This window comes from Alexandromys fortis, unplaced genomic scaffold, assembly GCF_014885135.2.
Source record: "Alexandromys fortis isolate MF-2015 unplaced genomic scaffold, M_Fortis_MF-2015_v1.1 scaffold_5, whole genome shotgun sequence".
Taxonomy (NCBI): Eukaryota; Metazoa; Chordata; class Mammalia; order Rodentia; family Cricetidae; genus Alexandromys; species Alexandromys fortis.
In genome coordinates, this window is record NW_026067924.1 from 20,955,603 (window position 1) to 20,973,924 (window position 18,322).

The 18,322-nt window shown below is 38.2% G+C and overlaps 1 protein-coding gene and 1 long non-coding RNA gene across 2 annotated transcripts in view; one reads left to right on the plus strand and one right to left on the minus strand.

Moving 5' to 3' along the window:
- Window positions 1–17,144, minus strand: part of LOC126501624 (uncharacterized) — a 55,208-nt gene extending 38,064 nt beyond the window's left edge. Inside the window, exon 1 of the long non-coding RNA XR_007591742.1 lies at window positions 15,592–17,144. This is a non-coding gene — a long non-coding RNA (uncharacterized lncRNA). The remainder of the gene's footprint in view (window positions 1–15,591) is intronic.
- Window positions 1–17,891, plus strand: part of Sugct (succinyl-CoA:glutarate-CoA transferase) — a 653,069-nt gene extending 635,178 nt beyond the window's left edge. Inside the window, exon 14 of the mRNA XM_050142381.1 lies at window positions 17,165–17,891. Coding sequence (XP_049998338.1) covers window positions 17,165–17,328 — 164 coding nt within the window. The 3' untranslated portion in view covers window positions 17,329–17,891. The remainder of the gene's footprint in view (window positions 1–17,164) is intronic.
- The last annotated feature ends 431 nt before the right edge of the window (window positions 17,892–18,322 follow it).

An 18,322-nucleotide genomic window follows, 5' to 3' on the forward strand; every position in this document is an offset into this window, starting at 1 on the left:
TCAAAGGTTTTTACATTCTTCTGTAAACAACAAAACCTGCAAGAAGCATGCACAAAGTTCTTTCTCTAGCCTCAGTGTCCCTTGGCAGTGCAACCCCTCCTTTCCATCTCGAAGAGCTTCCACAAGCTTTGTTACCTGTTCAGTGTGTTTAGCTGTAAGACAGAGTCTCTGAGAAGAATGGAGTTGTTCTGTTTTTGCCAAACCTGGAACTCTAAGGTATTGTATTTCATTTAATTTTTTTTTATTTTTAATTTTTTGTCTCAGTAATATTTTTGACATTCTTGTCCCAAATCAGATAAGTTTGATTGTCAAAAAAACTTGATTTAGTTGTTATTTGGAAAGCTCTGAAATATTTTTTGCTTATTTTTGATATAAGGAAGCTATAATAGGAATTAGGAAGCCTTTTGTTTACATTTTGATAAATACCAAAAGCAACGAGGCATCTTCCTTTTGGTAAGCTGTTTTCAATAATAAAACATGGGAAAAAACGTGGTGTTGAACTACGCTAGAATCATCAGCGATGAAGAAAACTTAGTAGAGAAAATGTGTCCATCCGAGTGGCCTGGTGGACAAGCCAATGACTGAAGTAGAAGAGCGTAGCCCACTGGAAGTGGTCACTCCCTAGGCAGGTGGTCTTGAGTCTAAGAAAGCAGACTGAGAAAATCACATTGAGCAAGCCAGTAAGCAGCATCTTTCCATGGCTTCTATTTTATTTCCTGCCTCCAGGTTTCTACAGTGAGTTCTCCAAAAGTATTTATTTATTTATTTATTTATTTATTTATTTATTTATTTTATTTATTAACGATTTCTGTCTCTTCCCCACCGCCGCCTCCCCTTTCCCTCAACCTGACTTTTCCCCCAAGAGGGACAATAAGCACTAAGCCCAATATGTCCTTTCTCCAGAAGTTTCTGTTGACTTATTTAGCAAATTATCTCTGACTTTTACTTTTCAAGAACTGTCTGACAATTGAAACCTATATATTATTATATGGACCGACTCTTATTTATTTGTCTATTTACATACATATTATTGTGTGTAAGTGTGCGTGCATGTGGTGTCCAGAGATAATCCTCAGATGTTATCTTCAAGAGCCATCCCTGTCTTTGGAGATGCTATTTCTAGGAGCTGGGGCCACTCATTAGGCCCGGCTGGCTGGCCTGTGAATCTTAGGGACCTGCTTGTCTCCCCATCCAAACAGTGGGTTTACAAATGCTCAATGGTATGCCAGACTTTTTTTTTTTTTTTTAAACATGGGTGCTTCTGACTGAATTAAGGCTCTCAGATTGTATTGTAAACTTTTTAGGATTTTACAGGTAGGGCTCTCTCTACTCTATACTAAATGCCTAGTCTTTTGATTCTACAAATATCTGAACTTCAGGATCCAAGAATTTTAACATTTTGTATTTGGTACTTGTCATTTAGAATATGTGATCATATTAATGGGATCTGATTAATGGAGGTTTATATTTGTGCTATCTTTTTAAAAATTCTTAAGAAAACTATGGCTTGGGTTATGATCACACAAAAAATATTTTGATTACTCCTAAAAATAAGCATGCTCAAACCTAGATCAAGAACCTCCAAGGAGGTCCTGTGGAGGCAAAGAATTGACTTACTGTTTATAATCTATCTGGGTATACTGGTACAGTAAATTTTCTTTTAATTTAACAACATACCTTTGACTTACTTTCATTTCCTTTCATGTCTTTTGTTTACTTAAGCTATCTTGTTACTCAGTCAGGCAAAATTAGTGAAGTTCAGTGTGTAAAGGATGCCTTCCCAGCTAGCCTGGGCTAAAGCTAGCTCTGCACTGGGTAGAAAAAGGACCTAAGTTAGTATTCCTAGAAAATGTAAAGATTCCCACTGATGAGGAAGCTAACTAGTTGGACATCTAATTAGCGCATTGAAAATGACCATGTTCATATTTATAATGAAATACTGAAAACAAAATTAACATTTCAGATTTTCAATGTTAATTAGACCCTTCTTACCTATGTTAAATGACTTAAATCATTTGAAAGATAACAGGAAAGAATAACAATAGAATTATATAAAAGGTAATTAGCAGTGTACTTTGAAAGCATCAAAGTAGTTAATTAAAAGACCATGAAAAAGGGACCGTGAAAAAGAAATAAAACATCAATGCTTGTATACACAACAGATATGTATTATTATCATAGTTATATGAGATTCACCACAGTTACTGACAAAGAGAAATTTGAAAAAATAATGTGTAATTATAAAAATTATTTTTTGTATAAATAAAAACTAAAATTATTATTTTCCAAATATAAATAAAAATAATTTTAAGAAAAGAATAGTCACAAACACTGTCTGATCAGACCAAGAGGTAAGTGACTGGCCTCCCAACTGAACAGCCCACTCCAGTCATTAGGCCCTATGCCAGGGGCATACATTATGCAGACACTAAGAGATGCCAGCCTAGACAACAATACCCAGCAAAACTTTCGATCATCATAGATGTAGAAAATAAAATATCCCATGACAAAACCAGATTTAAACAATACCAATCCATAAACCAAGCCCTATAGAAAACGTTATAAGGAAAATTCCAACCCAAGGAAGTTAGCTGCACCCAGGAAAACACAGGCAATAGATAATCCCATACCATTAAATCCTAAAAAAAGGGAAACACACACACACACACACACAAACACACACACGCTCCAAAAATTATAGGAATTAACAATCACTGATCACTAATATCCCTTAATATTAATAGAATTAATTTGCCTATAAAAAAGACACAGGCTGAAAGAATTGATGCAAAACCAGAATTCATCCTACTTCTGAATCCAAGAAATACACCACAACTTCAAAGACAGACATTACCTCAGAGTAAAGGGTTGGGAAAAGGCTTTTCAAGCAAAACTACCTAAGAAGCAAGTTAGTGTAGCCATCCTAATATCTAACAAAATAGACTTCAAACTAAAAGTAATCAAAAGAAATGAAGAAAGACATTTCATATTCATCATAGGAAAAATCCATTAAGATGAAGTCTCAATTCTGAACAGTTATGCCCCCCAAACAGGGGCTCCCAGATATGTAAAAGAAACATTACTAAAACTTAAATTGCACATCAAACCCCACACACTAATGGTGAAAGACTTTAACATTCATTCTCACCACTGGACAGGTCTGCCTGACAGAAACTTAACAGAAAAATAAGGGAACTAACAAATGTTATGACTCAAATAAACTTAACAAAAATCTATAGACCATTCCACCCGAACACAAAAAATATGCCTTCTTCTCAGTATCTCATGGAACCTTCTCTAACACTAACCACATAATCAGTCACAAAGAAAATCTCATCAGGTACAAAACATTAGAATAAACCCCTGTATCTTATTGGATCACCATGGCTTAAAGTTAGAATTCAACAACAACACAAATTACAGCTAGCCTACAAACTCATAGAAATGGAATAACACTCAGCTCAATCACCACTGGGTCAAGGAAGAAATAAATAAAAAAAAAATTAAAGACTACCTAGAATTCAATGAAAATGAATGTACAAAAACCCCAAACCTATGGGGCACTATGAACACAGTGCTAAGAGGAAGAAAAATAGCTTAAACAAACCTATACTGTAAAGGATCTTTTGGAGACATCACTATCCTTGACATCAAGCTCTACTATAGAGGTATAATAATAAAACTAGCTTGGTATTGGCATAAAAACAAACACACACACAAATGAAATTAAATTGAAGATCCTGACATTAATCCAAATACCTATGAACAGCTAATTTTTGAACAAGAAGCCAAAATTGTACAATGGAAAAAGGAAAGCATCTTTAACAAATAGTTCTGGCATAACTGGATGTCAACATATAGAAGGTTGTAAATAGATCCAAAGTTATTGCCATGCACAAAACTCAAGTCTGAGTGGATTAAACACATTGTTTTCATGGTCCTATTTGGGTTCATAATAATAAAATATTTTATCTTGCTTTTAAGTCTATTTAGTGGAACTCTTTTGCTAGAATCCTGAGGTCTGAAATTACCAACACCCTGAGTTTCATTGCTTTAGACATCAGAGAAATGTATTCTAAGATTAAGTTAAATCACTCATTCTTTGTCTTTCAGATTTTTTTTTTAAGGAAAGCAGGTCAAGGCTTCTCACCATCAAGACATGTACACTCTAGCTAAAGGAATATGATAAAAATGGTAGATTTCTTTAAAGTACAATAGAGAAACAAAAACTACGACCTAAAGAGGGCTAAGATGTCTTAGAATGGAGCGGGAGTTCCCCTGTGGGGATGTCACTGGTGGATTGACTTGGTCTCTTTGATTGATGTCCCAGCCTACTGTTGTGGCACCATCAGGGGGTTCTGAACTGTGCAATAGCAAGAAACAGCTGCCAAAAAGCAAGCAAGCAAGTGTGGATGCCTTCATTTCTCTCTACTCTGGAGTGTGAATGCGGTCTGACTAGGTGTTTGAAGCCCCTCCTACTGTGACTTCCCTACTATGCTGGACTGTAATTTGGAGTTGTGAGTGTTTATTAGGGCAACTGAAATGAAATAAGGACAGACATGTGGTGCTTGTGCTAGATCTGCTGAGAAGATCTGAAGGACAGGAGGGAATGCTTCAAGGCTATTTCAGGAAGTACGGTGTTCCATGTAGAGCAAACAGTGGACAGAGATATTTAGAAGTGTGCTTTAAAGAGACAGAGGTCTTTGTGGCTATGCAAAGTCAGGCAGGCACAGAAGAGAGATCAAGGGAAGCTGTATGGGTAAGGCAGAACCTAGATCCCATTGTTAAAGGACAAAATAAGAAAGACTTCACAGGACTTTGAGTAGAAGAATAAGATTACTGGAGTTAATTTCTTAAAGGATGTTTTTCTTCCATCTTCTTTGTTGAGAATACACTTGGCATGAAGCCCTTACACACAAATCCAAGCAAGAGGTAGTGATAACTACACCAGGTTGGTTTTAAACGCTGGTTGGATTTTGAAGGTAGTCAATAGAATTAATTCATAGATTGGACATGACATATTAAAAAAACAGGAATCAAGATGACTGTATTTGGAAACGTGCACAAAATATAGCAGTCTGTAAACTTTGATTTCTCTATAATGGTTTTTCTTTTTTACATTTTGAGTGGCTTTATTTCTAAATCTTTTAACAAAAAAGTTTTTGTTTATTTGTTTTTTAACATTCTTTTGGCAGATATATTTTAAAATGGCTCTACCTGGTAAAAATTCTGGTGGATATTAAAATAGGGATCTATTTTGGTCTCAGCAAAATTACAAGAGAATGATGCATGATAATAAAGTAGATGAATGATTATCGAGAGTGAAAGGAGAAATGTTCCTTTGTGCTGTGGGGGGTGGGGGGGGAAGCTACACCATAAGTAATCCTGAATTACTTTGAAGACAGTATAGACTTGGGAATTGCCCAGGTAAGACGCATCCCAGGCTGGCCTATGTACCAAATCCTGGGCATGGTTAGTGATCTTTGGCAGCTGGAATGATTGAGGGGCAAAGAATGAACAAGTTGTTCTCATATCGTAGGATGCTTTGGACAAAGGAGGTTACAGGAAAGGTCAAACATGTGGGGAGCTTTTCATGCATGGAACTACTGGGAGCTGCCATATTTCAAAGAAACACGGGGCTGTTACAGAGAAGATGGGTTTATAGCAGCTGAGACGGAAGTCTGGAGAGCACAGACCTCTTCAGACTTTCCCACCTGCACTGTAGAGGCCAATATCTGCCTTCTGGCAGATAGTGAACTCAGCTTCATTCTCTCAACAGGAGGGTTAGGGACCTAATTGTATTCAATCTTCTTGGAATATAATTATGATTTGTCTGATTGTAGAGATTCTTGGGAAAGAAGAGAGAAAGGATGTAGAAATAAAGCTGGTTCCTTTAGTAAGGAACCAAGAAGTCCAGAAATTTATTAAGTTGCAAAAGACTTTCAAAGATTTACAGAAGAACTTTCCAAAGCTCATTTGAGGTAAGAGCCTCAAATGGCCACCTGCTCCAACTCCACTCGGCTCCTCTTCCCAAATAGAATCGAAATGCAATCTGGCTTCTATGACTGGAAACATCTTCCGGTATTTTCCTTAATGGAGCACAGAGGCAGAGGAGGTGAAGAGAAGGTCACTACTTTGAAGGTCTATGAAGCTTAAAATGTTCTGGCTACAGACTTCAGCTGAACCAATTTTGTTTTCCATGGTGAAGTCTAACCAAACAAACTCTTGGGAATGCACCCAAAGAGCTTGTATCGAACACTTGAATTTTAGAAGGCAAAAAGAAAGGAAAGAGCTGATTGTTTTGGCAGTGAGCATGCTGTCAGCAAGGTGTTTCTTCACCCTCCTTAACATTTTCAGAAGTGTGAGAAACGATTAGCAACAAATACGAGTGCTGGCAAGAGACTTGTAGGACAGACCACCTTCCAGCAGGACATTTTTCAGAAGCCTCAGTAGAAAGTTTGGGTCGTGTACTTGGAGGTGACACAGCCTGCTCACTAGTAAATACGAATAGCATTTCCTTATGGGCCATATATTTTTCCTATAGGAAATGGATAATCTACTATGACATTTCGGTGGATTAGAATAAGAGAAATCAAAAATAGAAGTTTTCTCATTCCTTTTTCAAATGAAAGATACATGCCTTAGTAGATTAGCAATCACAAAATATATAAGTATTTATAAAACAGTACTGCTTTTGAACACCATCTGCCGAAGAGCGGTATTTATTCAGCCACTGATATGAGACCAGATTTTCTTCTACATTATGCAGAGGGGAAGTACACCCTTGTACTAATAAGCATACACTTTGTATTTAGACAGCCGAAGTTCTAATGAAATTCTTTAGTTGATAAGCTGTGCAATTTTGATGTTATTTAACATTACTTTCCCCTTTGAGGAAAGGGTTTCATTTTAATCATACCTTTTAACCGTACCTGTGTCATTTAGTTCATCTGACACAGTAATATATGGAAAGCATCCTGCCAAATGCTTATCATGTGTGAGTATTAGATAAATAATAACTATTATCATGCAGCTTCAAAGTATTTTGAATATTTGGACTGAATTAGTTTTTCAGAGGTTGTTCAGTGAAGGTCTTGTCTGATTGCAGCATATAGGTCTTTGTACTAAACTGAGGCACAGATCACAATCAGGATGGAGCATAGAGTGTTTTTAAACATGATGTACTTCGTGCTCATGCTGTATGTGAGTCCATTTTGAGTTCACAGAGCCTCAGATTGCTGAAGTAGTTACCATCTCTTACTTTGCTAGTTAAGAAAGGAAAGCCCTACACTTGTGATAAGCAAGTGTTCTGCCCTGCAGGGAGTAGTCTAATACCATCCATTCACACTTGTATGGCCTGGCCCATTAGAACTTGTATGGCCTGGCCCAACTGAACAAGGGTCAAAAGAGATAATACATTTATATTTCTGAAAGGTAAAAGTTGAAAAATTGTTGACCAGCACTGATGACTATCATGGAACCACTAAAATAGCTGGAAATGAGACACTAATAGTGGTATTGAGTTTTAAAAGAAATGAGTCAAGTGTTGGAGAGTGGCTCAGTAGTTAAGGAAACTTGACTGCTCTTCCAGAGGACCTGAGTTCAGTTCCCAGGACCCACGTAGGGTTGCTCACAACCACCTGTAGCTCCGACTTCAGGAAGATCTGTTGCTTCTGATTTCTGCAGGGACTTGCACTCATATGCATATTCCTCCACACAGACACCCACAAGTACACATAATTAAAAACCAAAATCTTTTAAAAATATTGAATCAAAATGAATCAGAATAGAGGTTACATAAAGTGCCTCTGAACTCCAAGTGAAACACTGAGGACTCATCACAGTTGGTGGCGCACACCAGATGCTGCCTTGAGTTTCTGGAATGTTTGACCCCATAAACAGTGCCATCGTTTGAGTTCTTTGGTTCAAGACCTCCCAAGCCATTTTTGTTCTCTTACGGCCTCTCTTACATGCTATTTAAATGGTCTTAATCGGTTTTTATCTTGCATCTAATGGGTTTAATGTGTTCTAACTGTATGGTCCCATTTGGCAAGTTGGATGCTATATGGCTGAAAGGTGCCGTATAAAAAATATTGTTATTGTTATAATGATGGATTCAATCTCTGAAGGGGAAGTTGTGGAATCTTTTGATACTAAGCTATCATTATTTTTAGAAAAATGAAGTTTGGCTTCTTGCTGCACTAGTAAGCCCTGAAAATGAAATGTTTGCTATCCACAGCGTGGATCTCAGCAAAGGGCCAAAGTAGTCAAAATAAAAACATTTTGAGATAATGTTTCATACATTATTTGACAGATGTTTGCTTTTAAGTATTCTTGAAAAGTTAATATAAGAAATTAAAAAGAAAAAATACAGTAAGCAAAAGTAGATATATTTGGTTTTAGTTCTAGTTATTCTTACCACCACTGATCACACTTGCCTGCTGTGTTAACTACTTAACCCTTTGTGCTGATCAGCTGCCATTTAGTGTGAGGCAGAGTGAGCAAGAGACTGTTTCACTGCTTTGGAAATGCATAATTAAGACGGGAGGTGCATGCAGTTCTGGAAAAAGGGACTGTTCAAATCCCTTCCCTCAGGATGATGTGGTATTATGTTCCCGTTACTTGAATATTCATTATGGTTTCCCACATGTTTTTGGCTACCTCTGTTTCCTGCAACTGTTTGTGTTATTAAGTTGATCTGGCTTACAGATAAGTGGCTTGAACTTGGATAAATGGTAGCTTGGGATGCTCACGTAGATTGGGTAGATCTCCTTTCAGCCTAAGAATTATGGAGGTTTTCTAAAGGGAGGTGAGACAAAACAGCCAGGGTTTTGTTACTGAAGGGCCTCAAACCACAGATGGAAAACTCCACATGGCTAGTCTGAGGAATTCTCTAGTGTGCCAGGCACTGGCCTTCCCTGTGTCTTTAACCAGACAGATTTCCAGAGAGCACAGCAGAAACTTCATTTCTTTCGGAGTGAGCAGAAAGAAGGGCATTGGGAAGCATTGCCTTGTAGAACTAGGAGAAACTGTTAGGGGCTGGTGGTGATGTAATTATATGACTTTCTACATGGGGAGCATTGACACTTAACAATGTAATTTAAATGATGAGATATTCGTGGATACAGGTATCATAAGAAATCTAGAAGGTCTCGAATTTAGGAAAAGGAAGAAGACAGATTGATGGACTGATGAAGCCTGAAGCTATCCTTGCCAAATTCTTCTTTAGGAAACCTGAATTCAGTTCATTGTCAAACTGAAGTGATTGTTTCCCGCTTTTGTACTGCTCTTATACAAGGAGACCGTGCAGCAGATTCAAACAGGACTGGGGTTCAGGAGCAAGACGACCTGGAGCTCTGTGTCACTAGGTCTGCAGCCCTGAGCAGGTGCTACAACCCTGCAACTCTCAGATGTCCCCGTTTGCTAATTGGAGGTGATGAGAGTGAGTTCTGGCTTTGTCCTGGGGACCAAATAAGGAAATATATAAAACACATCCAATGGGTCTGGCATATGACTAAGGTTTGTTAAAGAAGTAAACGAAGTGCCATGCTTCCAAAGCACCTTCCACTTTAAGAGGAAGACAGTATAGCATGGTTTTCTACGGCGTGCTTCATTGTGACTGCCTTTATTAGCACAGAAGGAGAACACCGCATTTAGATTACCTCTAAGTAAAAGAGAATTGTGAGTTGCTTTGTTTGTATTTTGCTGTGGGGGGAAAAAAGCGAAGCATTCTTTCAAAAGTAAAACTGTCTTAAGTTCGACCACGAAGGCAATAGAGATTGGTCTGTTAAAGACCAAGGCCAGGGGCTGGAAAGCTGGCTCAGCAATTACCAATTACGAGCACTTGTTACTTTTGCAGAGGATCTGGTTCAGGTTCCCAGCACCCACATGGCTACTGACAGCCATTTGCAAAGGCAGATCCAGAAGATCCATTGCCTTCTTAGGGGCTCCTCAGTCCCTAAGCATTCACATGGCACACAGACATACATGCAGGCAAAACACCTATAAACATAAACTTAGAAGTAAATTAATGACAAAAATAGTAGCTTTTTTTTTTTTTTTTTTTTTACAAATAGTTGAACTTATCTCTAAACATTGAACTTCAGAGAGACTGTTTTGTAGTTATTTAAGTTTCTTCTTATGGACACAAAACATTTTTGATGCAATAGACATTGTCTGGGAGCTAGATGTCTACCAAGAGATGAATGGATAATAAATTATGGCACTTATATACAATGGAATTTTATTCTGCTATTAAGAAATATGAAATCGGGCTGGAGAGATGGCTCAGAGGTTAAGAGCATTGCCTCCTCTTCCAAAGGTCCTGAGTTCAATTCCCAGCAACCACATGGTGGCTCACAACCATCTGTAATGGGGTCTGGTGCCCTCTTCTGGCCTGCGGGCATACAGACAGAATATTGTATACATAATAAATAAATGTTTAAAAAAAAAAGAAATATGAAATCATGAAATTTAGAGATGGATAGCACTAAAAATAGTATGTAATATGTCATCATTCTCGCTCATATGTAGATTCAAGTGTGGTCATGTTGATGTAAGTCAAAAAATTATTTTGGGGCCCAAGAGAGGTGAAAAAATAAGCTTTGAGGGAGAGAGATGAGGGAGTAATAGTGCACATACTATATAAGCCTGAAAAGAGGAATATTGGGACCAGGATAGTATACTGGGGAGAGGGAAGGGAGATAAGGAGAGTAGAGAAGATAATTAACCAAAGCATTAGAATACATGAAAATGCCATAAGAAAAATTTACTTTATACACCAGTTTTTAAAAATCAAAACAAGCTTTGGCAGTACAGAAAAATTTACATATACAACTTAGGTTTGGTATTTTTCTCAATTTTAAAATTAAATATATTTATAGCTTAAATGTACCCCTTCCCTCTCCTCCTGTACATCTCCCTTGTTACCTTTCAAATCCATGGCTTCTTTTCCTTTAATTATGCATATCCATGTACAACCTGCTGAATTCCCTTAGTGTTTCTTGGATGTATATGTTTCCAATGGTATTGTCTAAAAACTTACAGGGTTCATCCCTGGGGAAGACTAATTCTCCTCCAAGCAGTCATTATCTGCTTGAAGCTTTTTGCCTATGAGCCGGACCCATGAGACTTTCCTCTTCCACATTAGTATGTCTGTTGTTGTCATTGTTCAGATCTTGCTTAAGCAGGTGTATTTTATACTCATTTTTATAATTTATTTTTTTAAAAAATACTATTTTTCTCATTTTAAATACCAATCCCAATCCCCATTACCATCCCTCCTCCCGCTCCCTCTACCTTTCCCCCTCAACCCCCCATCTACTCCTCAGACAGGGTAAGCAAAGTCAACAAAGTCTAACACATTGCTTTGAGGAAGAACCAAGGCCCTCCCCACTATATCTAGGCTGAGCAAGGTATCCCTCCAAAGAGAATAGGTTCCAAAAAGCCAGTACAAGCAGTAGGGGTAAATCCTGATCTAACTGCCAGCGGCCCTACAGACTTTCCCAGCCATACAATTGTCATCCACTTTCAGAGGGCCTAGTTTGGTCCTATGCTGGTTTCCCCACTGTCAAACTGGAGACAGTGAGCTCCCATTAGCTCAGGCCAGCTGTTTCAGTGGGTATTCTCATTGTGGTCTTGACACCTTTGCTCATATTATTGTTCCTCTCTCTTTTCGACTGGATTGTGGGGTCTCAGTCCAGTGCTCCGCTGTGGATCTCTGCATCTGCTTCCATCAGTTGCTAGATGGTTTTATCATGATATTTAAGATAGATATCAATCTGACTACAGGGCAAGACCAGTTCAGGCATCCTCTCCACAAGTGCTTAGGGTCCTAGCTGGGGTCACACTTGTAGATTCCAGGGAATTTCTTGTCAGGTTTCTTGCTGGCCCTATAATGGCTCGCTCAATCAAGATATCTCTTTCCTTGCTTTCCCTCTCTGCCCTTCCCCCATCTCGATCATCCTGTGTCCTCAATTCTCCTCCACACTTCACCTTCTTCCCTCCTCCTCCCCTTCCCCCCATCCTTCTTCCCTCACCCCCATTCTATCAATTTTCTCCATAAATCTTGTCTATTTCCTCTTTCCAGGGTGATCTATATATGTTTCTTTTAGGGTTCACCTTGTTGCCTAGATTTTCTGGGGTCATGGACTATAGGCTCATTATCCTTTGCTTTACCCCAATATCTGAATATTTTTGAGGTTTCATGGGTGTAGTTTCGCTGTATTTTTAGGAGATTCAATCTCACAGTACACTTCCTTTCCTTAGGCTCTTAAAATTTTTCTACCCTTCTCCCATTATGTTCCATGAGCCTTAAATAGGAGTTATGTTGTAGATCTATCAACTGGGACTAGGCACCCATCCTACAATCAGTTGTTCTCTGCATTCTGACCAGTTGTGGAAACCTCAGCATCAGACATGTTGAATAAATACATTGTTTATAATGCTTTGGAATGAAGACATTTTAATGTTAATGATATTTAACATATATATTTAGGAAGGAGTTGGTCTAGCTATATATATATATACATATTGTTTGGTATATCTCATCCCTAAATTTGAGAGTTAGAAAGTTAATGGTGTTAAAATTTAATTCTTGCTTGTCTCATAGACACCCAAACTTAGTATATTCAAATAACCCACCCTTGACTTCTTTTAATACTTCTCCATTGATTCATTTAGTCTCCCCCTCTGGAAAGTGGCTATACCAGTTTTTTTTTTTATGCAAAGGATTCCCCTTCCATTCTTTCCCCATTACTGTGTGTATCAGTTACTTTTTATTGTTGTGATAAAATACCATGACCAAGGTTAGTTTAGAAAAAGAGTTAATTTGAACTTATGGTTTCAGAGAGTGAGAGTCCCCGATGATGGAGTGAAAGCCTGTTAATAGAAGCAGGAGTTGAGGGCTGACATTGTCATCTGCAAGCACCCAGCAGAAACAGCAAACTAGAATTAGCACAGGTCTTTAAACTCTCAAAATCTGGCCCAATGACACACTTCTTCCATCAGGGCCTCACTTCCTAACTCTACTTGAACAATACCCTCAGTTGGGATCCAAGTATTCAAATGTTTGAGACTGTGAGGAATATCGCATTCTAGCTATCTCTATAGACCTGTGGCCATGTAATAATGGAAAATATGTTTAGTGCAACTTCAAAAGTTCCATAATATTCCACAACCATAGCACTTCTTAAAAGTCCCAAGATTAATATCTCTTCTGAGACTCCTGGCAAAGTCACAAATCAAATCATGTATTTCAAATACATAAAGACACAAAATATACATTACCAATCAAAAAGGGAGGTATGGGGACATAGTGAAAAAATACTTGATAAAAATAAGACTGAATCTCATCAGGACGAACATCAAGTTCCATAGCTTCTTATCTAGTGTTAAAGGGCTTAGATTGCTCTGGCTTTGCTGCCTGTGATATATACCACCGTCTTGGGCTGGTTCCTCTCCCTGAATGCAGCTCTCTCTAACATGTATCTCACAGCAGGTGCATCTGACATCTTGGGATCTCCAATGCAAGCCAGACTACACTTATACAGCTTCATGAAATGGCTTCTCAGGGCCTCTTGTCCTCTTGGGGCTTTTATGCAGAGACTCCTGTGATGGACATTGAATTACATTACTACCAATTTATGCCTGTGGTTGATTTCCCAGAGCTGAAAATGCCGTATTCTCTCTTTCACAAGTTGGTAGGCAGCTGAGTGAGGCTATGCCGTGAGGATACCCTTCTCTTTATTACAATGTAGATCAACAGTCAAATCAGTATTCCTCCCCTTAAGATACTTTTAAATTTAGCCTCAGGCAAGTTCTTAGGACATGGACTGAAAGCAGGCAGTTTTTTTGTTACTTTTTTCTCTTAAAATATCACAGGAACAGTCTCTAGTCCAATTGCCAATATTGTTCTCTCTGAAAACCTCTTGAACTGGGTCTCCATAGTCCACATAGCTCTCAGCACTATTGTCTTCCAAACACCTACTAGGATGACACATTAATGTCCACTTACATCCTTCAATCACTTCTCTAGTCCAAAGTTACAAAGTCTCCCACATTACTCAAAAAAAAAAAAAAAATAGTATTGTCAGTTCTGTAACAGCAATAGCTCTTTCTCAAGTACCAACTTCTGTGTTAGGACTTTTCTATTGCTGTGATAAAACACCATGACTAAGGCAATTTATAGAAGGATGAATTTATTTGGGTTTACTGTTCCAGAGGGTTAAAATCCATGATGGTGGAACAAAGACATGGAAGAGGGAGCAGGGAGCCAAGGGCTCAGATCTCAACCTACAAGCACCAAGAAGAGACTAAGCAAGAAATGGCACAGTTTTAAACTCTCAAAGCCTTTCCTAGTGACATCATTTGGCTTTCTTTGACTTTCCATTCATTTATTAGTTTTTCATTTTCTTGCCCACTATGTTCATAGCATTTTTTCTCTTATAGCCTTAGTTTATAATTATTTTTGATTTTTATCAGACTATAGCAATTTGCTTATTTTTGCCTTATTGTTGCAAATTATAGTCTCTTCATGAGAGCAGGGTCAAGAATACATCATAGAATAATACATAATGAAATAATCTAGACCAAATCTTGATAGAGAGATAACTACTCAAAATTTGTAAGTGGAATAAATTAATGGATAAAATCACTAGTATATTAATAATATTTATTCACACATATTTAATTGCTAGTAATAATTGTTTTGAATAAGCGAACACAGACTATGAAGACTAAAGACTGGAGACTTTATTATTATTAATATTTTCGTACAATATATTTTGATCATATTATTTCTCATCTCCCAGATCTTCCACATTTTCCTACCAACCCAAACTCGTGTTCTCTTGCTCTCTCTCAAAATAAAAACTTAGAAAAAAATCAAAAATATAACATTAAACAAACAAAACAATAAAAGTAAAAATAAATAAAAACCATGAACTCCATTTTGTACTGATCAATTACTCCTGGACACAGAGCTTGCCTTGGGGGTATAGTTGATATACCCAGGGTCACTTTATCGGGGAAAACCCATTTTCCCTTTGCCAGCAGGTACCAACCACAAATAGCTTCTTGATTAGTGTTAGGACTTTGTGTTTGCTTCTTCTCTGTGCTAGGATTTTGTCTGTCAAAACTAGAGTTCTTATCCTAGATCTGTCACTGGTTATAATCCTAGCTTAACCTAGAAAATCAATTTAGTCTATAAAAACCTTCATTTTCTCATCAGTAAAATGTAGGCTACAGCAGTCTCTACTGTATACACAGGTCTTGTGATATAGGAAATCAGAGGCATAGTCCACATTCATAAAAATCAAAGAACGGAGGCTTGTCACCATTCTTTTTTTTAAGCTGCAACCCTTCCTTTCTTATTTACCACCAAGATCTTACATTGAATTTTCAGTCCCTTTAAAACAGCCAATTTCTTTTCAAATTCAAAGTCCCTCAACTGTGATCTCCATTAAAATAAAAAATAAAAGAAATACTCTCTGTAAGAGGGAAGAACCAGGACACAGTCACAATCTGAGCCAAGCAAAACTGAACTCCAACAGTATAAATAACGCAATGTTCAGTTATCTGGGATTCACTCACCATCTTCTGGGCTCCTCCAAAGGACTTGGTTCACTTCTCTGGCTCTGCCCTTTGCGGCATACAGGGCTTCTAGACTCTAGTTGCCTTCACTCCACTGCTACTGTTCTTGTGGCTGACCCATGACCACCATTTCTTTTATATCGTAGGAACCATGGAAGGTAACAAAGACTCACTAGAAAACACAGCTTACCACTATCAAAGAAAATGACCTTCCCTGAAGGATAAGGACCAGTTTTCAATCATGAGTACATGAATAGTTAGCTGTGCTTTCTTGCTAGAAATGAGTTCTTCAAATGAGTTCTCTAGAGGCAGAAATGTGCTACTTCACAAACCTTTGCAGGGACTGCTATCTAATTTGCAACCTTGAAGCCTAATCACATGAGATATATAAAAGACAGTTAATGTAGAATGAGGAAACAAAGATGAATTTTGTTGAAATACATTCCCAAATGCCCAGCTTGACCATGGAGGATCATATTAGGGAAAATGAGCACACAGCTTTTAATGTGAGGCCATGTTTGTGGCTACAGTTGCATCTTCACACCGTCAGCCACGTGACTTGTGCCAAACCTCTCCCAGCTTTCTTTTAGTTATGTGAAGAATTGGAATAATAAAACCAATTGTAGTTATTTTTGAAAGTATTGCTAGAATTCCTCTGTTTACAATGACTCAGTTCTGTCAAACATCTGACAGTAAATATCTTCATCCCCTTAAACTGCAAGATTCAAGAGAGATGCCGTGGCTTTCCTAAGCATAATAGCCAGCAAGTTTTGTGTATTATTATAGGTTATGGAATTCTTACTTAGTGTTTTTTTTTTCTGTTTGTTCAATTAAATCATTACCTCAAGTCTGTGTGGTAAACATGATTATATTATAGTTGTGGAATATGAAGCTCCAAGAGGGTAAGTAATTTGACCGAGATGGTTCTACTAAAAAATATGAATCCCAAGGTCCCAATACAAGTCTCTGACAGTATTCAGTACCACTTCCAGTACCACTATAAGCCAAGGACAAGAGTCTGAGTCAGGATTTGACACAGATAGAACTAAATTTTAGAACTGTGTAGTAGACAATGAGTTCATCGCTCTGCATTACCTTCATTTTGGGCCAGATCACAAGCATCACAGACACTTTGACTCTAAGACCATCGTGCTTTTGGACCTACAGTCCTCCCAGATCAATATTCTACCCCTCAAGGTGTTTGTGGTAGCTTAAGAACATACCAGGCACAGACATGTAGACCACTGCATATGGATGTGCAGGTTGGAAGGTCACTGCACATTTGGATGAACTTGGGTTAAGGAAAGCTACATATGATCTAGAGAGATGGCTCAGACATTAAAGGCTAGACTTACAATCAAAGCTTCAAGAACCTCCCCTATACTCCCAGAAAAAAACCTAAAACAAATGAAACAAACAAACAAACAACAACAACAACAAAAACAATGGTGCACATTCAAGAGCATGTGTAATGCAGAAAATCTTGAAGTCCATTGGAAATGCTCCATTACTTGAGAAGTTAGCTTCTCAGGGTCAGTCATCAACTGACTTTTTCATTTGCTTTCGTCGACAGGTCCAGCTGTGAGATACAACAAGTTCAAGATGTCAGAGGCCAAGCCACCTCCCCTGCTGGGACAGCACACCAAGCACATTCTGAAAGAGGTCCTCGGATATGATGACAGGGCTATTGGGGACTTACTCTGCTCTGGTGTGATAGCACAACATGAAACCAAGTGACAGAGGAGACCGCATCAGAAAACTGCCCCTGGCTGGCCCAGACTATGCTCTGTGCATGCCTGTCCCTAGTCTTGATCCCACTGAAAGGTCAAGTAGAAACTGCAGATTTCCTGCCTGGAATCTCTGGGGGTAACTTTAGAATTAAAGTCTAGTGCCCATTGAAAACCTTACTATTCTTTTTTTGTTTGTTTGTTTGTTTTCGAGGCAGGGTTTCTCTGTGGTTTTGGAGCCTGTCCTGGAACTAGCTCTTGTAGACCAGGCTGGTCTCGAACTCACAGAGATCCGCCTGCCTCTGCCTCCCAAGTGCTGGGATTAAAGGCGTGTGCCACCACCGCCCGGCCTAAACCTTACTATTCTTTTGACCTTTTGCTCCCCAGAAAATAATTTGTTGGTTTGTGGACTTTGATTAATTCTATTGTTTTTATCCATAAGAACTGTGACCGTTTGGTAAAGGAATGTTTTTTCGATTTGATTCCTCCCCAATGTACACGTGTATGGAAATATCACATTATAAACTGTAGTTTTGATTTGTCAATTGAAAATAAAACCAAACATGAAAAATATTTTTTTCTGGAAAAAAGCCCCCTTTATTTTAATTACCTTAATGCCCTAAAATGGTTGCCTGTCCCACCCACACAAGCCTGAAAAAAAACAGAACTCTTGACATTTTCTACTTGTACATAAAGTCCTCGTTTAAATCTTTGTTAGGAAGTCAAAGCAATAAGCAGAATGACAGTCTCTGTGATTGATTTTAAACAGTAGAACTTAATTTCCAGCCCACAAACCCTGTGTTAGTCTGTAATTTAAACCACGGATTTTGTTGATGTCTGTTGTAAGACTGAGCTCCTCTCTGCCCATAAGGAGTGAATATTTGCTCTTTGTTGCATTTCCCTGGTGACACTGTGATGTACAATGGAAGACCGATTTCTACCTATTCATTTAGGGTGTGAGTATTTGTGCGTGGGAGAGAGCAGAGGGGTTGCTCCCTTGCTAC